General features: G+C 43.5%; 1 protein-coding gene across 1 annotated transcript; it reads left to right on the top strand.

The window, feature by feature from the left end:
• Positions 1-5,435: 5,435 nt before the first annotated feature.
• LOC138276082 (zinc finger protein 180-like) lies at positions 5,436-8,026 on the top strand. Its single transcript, XM_069219142.1, has one exon. It carries the CDS (start codon positions 6,024-6,026, stop codon positions 6,966-6,968), a length of 945 nt encoding a protein of 314 aa, XP_069075243.1. The 5' UTR covers positions 5,436-6,023; the 3' UTR covers positions 6,969-8,026.
• Positions 8,027-8,641: the final 615 nt, after the last annotated feature.

Raw genomic sequence — 8,641 nt, 5'->3', positions numbered from 1 at the left:
AGTATGGTGAGAATGGACAGAAGAGACCTGTCCCTTACAGAGGGCACCCTAACAGCTTGGCTAACAGAAACATCATTTCTACTGTGATGAGAATGAATGCTCTTGCTATGATGTGAGATAACACTATCTGTATGGTGTACCTCCACATCAGTACCAACTATGCTAGACTGTCTAGTAATGGGCAGGCTGGGAAGTTTCTTTCCTGAATCTTTTCCTGGGGGAGTACCTGGATCAGATTGGGAACCATTAGCTACTTTTTCAACAGATGTGGCCCCTTTGGCCTTATCTTGTTCTCTAAGCATGTTAAGCAACAATTCCAAGGAAGGATTCTTCCCTACACTCAAACCTCTCTCTATGCAGAGACTCCTTGCTCCATTCCAGCTAAGGTGATCAAATGCAAGTTTGGACAGATCAACATTTTGGCCTGTGCCAGACATTTTTAGAGAGAGTTAAAGTGATAGAAAAAGAACAAAAAGTTTTCAGAACTTTTAGAAAGACAGAAAAAAACTTTTAAAACTTTTTAGAACTTTTTAGAAAGTTTAGAAAAACTTTTCAGCACTTAGAAAAGAGTGAAAAGAGGAAATGCAAAACATTTCGGTTATGTGTATATACACTGAACTTGTTTTGTATATTTTTCTCTTATGAAAAGTACAAAGAGTGGTAAGTAGTCTCAAAGCACTTATCCCACCGCTGCACAACCAATGTAGGAGGCTGGACTGGCTTGTAGTGAGTACCAAGGGGTACTTGCACCTTGCACCAGGCCCAGTTATCCCTTATTAGTGTATAGGGTGTCTAGCAGCATAGGCTGATAGATAATGGTAGCTTAGCAGAGCAGCTTAGGCTGAACTAGGAGACGAGTGAAGCTCCTACAGTACCACTTAGTGTCATATGCACAATATCATAAGAAAACACAATACACAGTTATACTAAAAATAAAGGTACTTTATTTTTATGACAATATGCCAAAGTATCTCAGAGTGTACCCTCAGTGAGAGGATAGGAAATATACACAAGATATATATACACAATACCAAAAATATGCAGTATAGTCTTAGTTCTGTGACTGGGGGTGAATTTTTGATTTGTTCAGCATTCCGTCCATCATCTGTTCTTTGTGCTTTTGTCACCCTAAGTGGGAAGGGTATGCCCCCATGTGGGTTTCATGCTCACTGTGCCACTGGATTCAAGCTAGCCTCGCAGATGAAAGGTGATATCACAAAACTGGTCCCAGGGTGCTTGTTTCCAGTCCAGGAAGGACCTCGCCTGTCAGTTTGGGCTGAACTGTTCCCATCGGGAGCAGGGTCAAGACTGATTTGCATATAGTCGCATTATTCACTTCCACCACAAAACTCAATGTGTCTTCCCGATTTCTGTAATGGGCTTAATCCTGCAAGTCCCAGCAGTGCTGGGATAATACAGGGCCTTTAATGAAATTGAGCCTTTCCAACACTGAAAAGATGCTGAACACAATGTACAACAAGAGCCTGATTTAGATTTGGCCAGATGGGCACTCCATCACAAATGTGACGGTATCCTGTCCACCCTGTCAAGAGTGCATTATATGCTGTGGCGATTGTAATAACGCCGACGTGATCTGACAATAACCTGTCCGAAAAACTCTAAATCAGGCCCTAAGTCTGCGTCAAGTTGTAGAAGGAGCGACGACCAGCGTCATAGAAAGAGGGGCTAGAAGCAGATACTGGGCCTGACTCAGACTCCATCACAATGTGACGGTATTATCCCGTCCACCCTGTAAAGAGTGCATTAAATGCTGTGGCGATTGTAATAACGCCAATGTGATCTGACAATAACCTGTGCAACAATCTCCAGATCAGGCCCTAAGTGTGCATCAAGTTGTAGAAGGAGCAACAACCAGCGTCATAGAAAGAGCGGCTAGAAGCGGATATAAGGCCTGATTCAGACTCCATCACAATGTGACAGTATCCAGTCCACCCCGTCAAGAGTGCATTATATGCTGTGGCGATTGTAATAACGCCAAAGTGATCTGACAATAATCTGTCCGACAAACTCTAAATCAGGCCCTAAGACTGCATCAAGTTGTAGAAGGAGCGATGACCAGCGTCATAGAAAGAGGGGCTAGAAGCAGATATAGGGCCTGATTTAGAACCTGGTGGCAGGGAATACTCCCTACAAATGTGACTGATATCCCGTCTGCCCTCTTGAAAGGGCATAATATCCTATGGTAAGTGTAAGAAGGCGGACGAAATATCTTTCACATTTTGAGTCAATAACCTGCCCGACAAGTGTTATTAGAGGAGCCAGTGTTGAGGGGGGATGTGCAGGAAGGGGAGGTGGAGGGGGGGTGCAAGAAGGGGGAGTTGGAGAGGCGTGTGCCGGCGGCAGGAAAGGAATTTTCTGTCACTGGGTGCATTTCCACCAGGGTTTTCATGGCAGTGTGACTGCCACAAAAACTCTGAAGGAACGCAGCCTCATAATACCACCGGAGGTCTTCATGGGAGCGCCAGGCTGGAGGTGACTGGCGGCGTTGTGGCGGTTTGGCAGAGGCCAAATGGGGACACTCATAATATAGCAGTCTTCACCGCCGGGGCTGCAGCGGTAAGACTGCCACCCCAAATCTGGCAGTGTTAAGACCGCCAGACTCATAATGAGGGCCTTAGTCCCAGAGACAATGAAAAAGGGATCTGAGTTTGAGAGAGAGGACTGATAGCAAATTAACCCCCAATCACTTCTTGGAAGACCCAAGAGTGTTTCGTAGGATGCTTTTGTCTTCATACTGTCAGATACCTGAACCCTCACCTGGATCTCCACCTCGAGGCAGGCTGCCTCCAGGGGTTGTGTTTCCTGAGGCTCTGCTTCCCTCAATTAAAGGGTGAAAGTAGTAACACCCACGCAGCTGCGCCAATGTGAGGAAGCAGGAATAGGATACACGGTACACCTGTACCCTGTCTATTACAGATGAAAGCAGACCCAGTGAGGAAAACACACCTACCTGTGCACCTCCTCTGTTTGTACCTCACAGACACCTACCTATGTGCCTCCTCTGTTTATACCTCATAAGCATCCACCTGTGCACCTCATCTCTTTGTATTTCATAAGCACCTGCCTCATAAGCATCCACCTGTGCACCTCATCTCTTTGTATTTCATAAGCACCTGCCTCTGTACCTCCTCTGTGTGTACCTCATAAGCACCTACCTGTGCACCTCCTCTGTGGTACCTTGTAGGCATGTACATGTGGACCTCCTCTGTTAGTAGCTCATAAGCAGATACATGTGCACCTCCTCTGTTTAAACCTCAAAAGCACCTACCTGTGAACCTTCTCTGTACCTCATAAGAACCTGCCTGTGCACCTCCTATGTTTGTACCTCATACATGTGCACCTCCTCAGTTTGTACCTCATGAGCAGCTACTAGTGTGCCTACTCTGTACCTCATAAACACCTCCTGTGCACCTCCCCTGTGTTGACCTCATACACACCTACCTGTGCACCTCTTCTGTTCCTCTCAAGTACCTACCCATGCACCTCCTCTGGTTGTACCTCCCAGGCAAGCTTCTGAAATGAAGCTTGTAATCCCCACGCTGACAACCATGGCCTCTTGACTATCAGGCCATTTTCTGACTTCTGCTGAACCCTGCATAGTGAGTGCACAGAAATAGGGGAGTAGGGGAGCTGAAGGACAGGAAATGAGGTAAACTTGAACTTGAAAAAATATGGAAAGGTAGAAAAGCTGCATCACCTGTGGATAACACAACTTCTCCCGCTCTGCCAAATGACCATTCAGTCACAAGGGAGCATCTGGGCCCCAAACGGACAACATTCAGTCAGATACGATGTAAAGGTCCAAAAATGGAAACCAGATTAATATACACACATCTGTTGCAGGGATTTGTGAGGTAAAATATTGGTTTGGATGGATTCTGTACAAAGACTAAGGCCCATATTTATACTTTTTGACGCAAACCAGCGCCAGCGCTGGTTTGCGTCAAAAAATGTACAGCCGGCTAACGCCATTCCAACGCACCAGGCGGGCGCCATATTTATGGATTGACGTTAGCCGGCGCTGCGGGCTGGTTAGAGTAAAAAAAAATTAATCTAACCGGGCAGCGCAGGCGTAGGGAAGAATGGGGGTTGTGCGTCAAAAAATGGTGCAAGTCAGGTTAGAGTCAAAGAATGACTCTAACCTGACTTGCACCATTTTTTGACGCACAACCACCATTGAAATGACTCCTGTCTTAGCAAAGACAGGAGTCATACCCCCCACCCAATGGCCATGCCCAGGGGAATTCTGTCCCCTGGGCATGGCCATTGGGCACATTGGCATGTAGGGGGGCCCAAGTTAGGCCCCCCTATGGCACTTAATTTTTTTTTTTTTAAACGTACCTCTACTTACCTTTACTCACCTGGGATGGGTCCCCCCATCCATGGGTGTCCTCCAGGGGTGGGTGAGGGTGGCAGGGGTGTCCCTGGGGGCAGTGAAGGGCACCTGTGGACTGCTTCCATGGTCAGAGACCATGGAAATGATCCCAAAGGTCCCCTTAATGCCTGCCCTGACCCAGGCGTTAAAAGACGGCACAAATCAGACAGGGTGCCATTTTTTAACCCCCTCCTGGGCGCACAGGCCTTAAAGTCATTTTTGGGGCGGGAACGCCTACCTTTCACCTCATTAACGCAAGGTAGTTTTTCACGTCCAGAAAATGACTCAAACTCCATAACTTTGGCACTAGACGGGTCTAGCGCCAAAGTATAAATATGGAGTTAAGTTTACGACGGATTTGGGTTAAAAAAAAATATACAAATCTGGCGCAAACAGAGTATAAATATGCCCCTCAATGACTGATATATTTGAATATTAAATGATATGAATCAATGTTCGTTTGCCTTATCTGTGCATATAATGTAAAGGTCGGGCGCTACAATGAACGCCTCATTCTGTTTTACAAAAAGGCCCTGGAAGGAGCTGCATCTCACAGACCTTCGTCTACTTCAGGAAGAACTAAAGACTTGCTTTTTAAGTTATCTTTCAGGGCCAGAACAAGCCCTGTAACCTATAAACTGCACTACATTTGTTATATTCTTCCTGGAGAGTTACCTTTGTTATATACTTCCTGAAGAGTTACCCATGTTATATACTTCCTGAAGAGTTACTGAAATAACAGCAGCCCATCCTGATCCCTCTCTTTTTCTACAATCAGTTCTTTTTTAAATGTGCATCTCCCTAAAACTGTACCAGTAGCATGTGAAACATTCCTTGCTAAGTTATAAAGAAGGTAAAGAAGAGATGTCATTTACAATGAGTTAAATATTCTGTATTCAGATTTCATTATGTTTCCATTTAGTAATTTTAAATCTCCTTACATCCAACAGAAAGCAAGCCTTGAATGCATGAAATTATTATGAATAATGAAGATAAAACTGCAAATCTGCAGACAACAGTCCCCAACATTGTGCTCCGGTATTCAGGAAAACATCAATGCAGTCAGCGACAGAGGAACCTCCACATAAACTGATCCTGGAAGAAGCAGCCATGGGCAATTCAGTGGATGTAAGAGACTGAGCTGTTCCCCCTTAACACCACAGGACGAAGAAGTGACTTCTAGAAAATTAAGGCAACACCAATAACAAACCACCTCCTGAATAAACAGGTGTCCAACACCAACTCTGATCATGGGATCGGTGTGATGTAGTTATAGCAGGGATTTGTTTTCTAAAGTGATAACAGACAACAATTCAGTGCTCTAGGTGTATTGTAAACTTTCTGGTCAAACCACAGCAACCACAGAAAAGCACAACAGAGTGGAGCCAGGCAACTAAAGGGTAAGAAAAGAGGAGTTCTGCTGTCTACAATACAACAAACTGTCCCAATTTGCACCAGCCAGAATGAAGATGAATCGTTACCCACAAGCGTGCATAACCAATCCAATCTAAAGGCACAATCGCCTGCAAAGAAACCTTATACATATTATGAGTGTGGCAAGTATTTAATGGCTATTGCATGTTATTGTTAAATCAGAAACCAAACGTGCAAGTGCTTTATCAGCCATATGGCTCATCGGGAAGCACAGACTTGGGCTGTAGACAAATATATACCCGACCCACAGACACTAACCAAGAAAAACAAATCAGACACATTTAGTGAGAGCTTTAGTTTCTCATCTCAATTGAAGCACCATCAGCAAACTCACACAGGAAAAAAAACATTCAAGTCCAGTGAATGTGTGAAGAGGATCAGTCAATTCCCAGACTTACAGAGCCATCAGCAAACACGCAGAGGGGAAAAACCATACAAGTGCAGTGAATGTGTGAAGAGCTTTAGTCAATCATCAGTCCTCCAAAGACATCATCGTACACACACAGGGTTAAAACCATACCATTGCAGTGACTGTGGAAGTCTTTACACAACATTAAGGAAGCATCAGCAAACACACACTGCGGAAAGACCATTCAAGTGCAGTGAATGTGTAAAGTGCTTTAGTCTGTCATCGCAATTACAAAGTCATCAGCGAACACACACAGGGGATAAACCATACCATTGTAATGAATGTGGAAGTAGTTTTAGTAATTCCTCAAATCTCTGGATTCATCAGAAAACACACACAGGGGAAAAGCCATTCAAGTGCAGTGAATGTGTGAAGAGCTTTAGTCGGTTATCACACCTCCAAGAACATCAGCGAACGCACACAGGGGAAAAGCCATATCATTGCACCGAATGTGGAAGTAGTTTTAGTTCTTCCTCAAACCTCAGGATGCATCAGAGAACACGCACAGGGGAAAAACCATTCAAGTGCAGTGAATGTGTAAAGTGCTTTAGTCTGTCATCACAATTACAAAGTCATCAGCGAACACACACAGGGGAAAAACCATTCAAGTGCAGTGAATGTGTAAATTGCTTTAGTCTGTCATCGCAATTACAAAGTCATCAGCGAACCCACACAGGGGAAAAACCATTCAAGTGTAGTGAATGTGTAAATTGCTTTAGTCTGTCATAGCAATTACAAAGTCATCAGCGAACACACACAGGGGAAAAACCATTCAAGTTTTTCAAGTGCAGTGAATGTGTGAAGAGCTTTAGTCAATTATCAAACCTACAAAGTCATCAGCGAACACACACTGGGGTAAAACCCTTAACATTGTTGTGAATCCTGCAGTAGTTTTAGTGACTCTTAAGCAATAAGGAATCATCAGCGAATGCACACAGGAGAAAAACGAAGTGCAGTGAATTGTATGAAGAGCTTTAGTCACTTATCAGGCCTACAAAGACATCAACTAATACACACCGGGGAAAAAACTTAAAGGTGCAGTGAATGTATGAATAGAGTCATTTGATTATCAAAACTACAAAGACATCAGCAAACACACAGAGGGAAAACAATACCATTACAATCAATGTGTAAGTAGGTTTAGGAACATGCCAACATTAAGGATTCATCAGTGAACACTCACAGGGGAACAGCCTTTCAATTACCCTGAATGTGTTAAGAGCTTTAGTTTACCAGGCCTACAAATACAAATCAAGGAACACACACAGTGGAAATCCATTCAAGTCCATTGAATGTGTGAGGAGCTTTATTCAAATACTATGAATGTGAAAATAGTCTTAGGGACTTGTTAACATTAGGATTCAGCAGTGGACACACACTGCGGAAAAGCCTTTCAGGTGCAGTGAAGTTGTGAATATCTTTTGTCAGTTATTAAATCTATGGATGCATCAACAAATGCACACAGAAGAAAAACTATATCATTGCAATGAATATCAGAAGTGCTTTTGTCAATTATCAGCTCTCTGAAGTCATGAGCGAACACACAGTGGGAAAATATAGAAGTGCACTGAAAGTGTGAAGTCCTCAGCGAACATACACCTTAATTCAACTCATGGAAATATTCCTAGAGGTGCCACGAATCCGGAAAGAACTTAAGAACATTACCAATAATATTAAACCATCTGAGGACATAGGAGCAAAAAAGTGCAGTTTTTTTTATATGAAGGAATTACAGAGAAAGATAAAATGTCAATTATGTGGGACATTCAAATACCAGATGATAGAAGAACCAGGTAGTCAGAAAAGAAAAAAAAAAATATCGATGCCTGTAGAATTATAAAAGTGTCTAGTCTCAGTGATTGTTTACTTTTGTACACATAGCAAAACAACATGATATATCAGGAAGCACACTGGGAGACTAGCACAATGTTGACTAAAATTAAAGAAACATTGTTGGTTTTTATGCAGTTGCAAATAAAAACATCCAAGCACACCTCCTCATGCTGCCTGTAAAAGCAGCACTATGAACAATACTGGGACTAACAAGGGTATTTTCAGCTAACCTAAGGGATTAGTGATAAAACCCATAAACCCAACACACTTGGACTGAGTCCCTGTAAGAAGAAATAACAATTACACGTTGGTGAATGTTCACAGCTGATCGTGGGGGTTGGTCGTTTCCATACAACATTGATGATTCACTGGTAGTTTCCAAAAGCACACGTGAAAGGAGGCGCATGTGAGCTGTAACTCTAAGGGTTAATGCTTGCAGTGCACAACATTTACCACCCAAGCCCTGACACGGAAGAAGCAATGCTAATGTCCATCCTCACATGCACCTGTCAATGCACCCATCATAGTGGCACTTCCCAGAGATATTTAACATTGAGCTGGATCTTGGC

The sequence above is a fragment of the Pleurodeles waltl genome, unplaced genomic scaffold (assembly GCF_031143425.1).
Source record: "Pleurodeles waltl isolate 20211129_DDA unplaced genomic scaffold, aPleWal1.hap1.20221129 scaffold_37, whole genome shotgun sequence".
Taxonomy (NCBI): domain Eukaryota; kingdom Metazoa; phylum Chordata; class Amphibia; order Caudata; family Salamandridae; genus Pleurodeles; species Pleurodeles waltl.
Note: the sequence above shows the minus strand (reverse complement) of the source record. Positions and strands in the feature narration are given on the sequence as shown.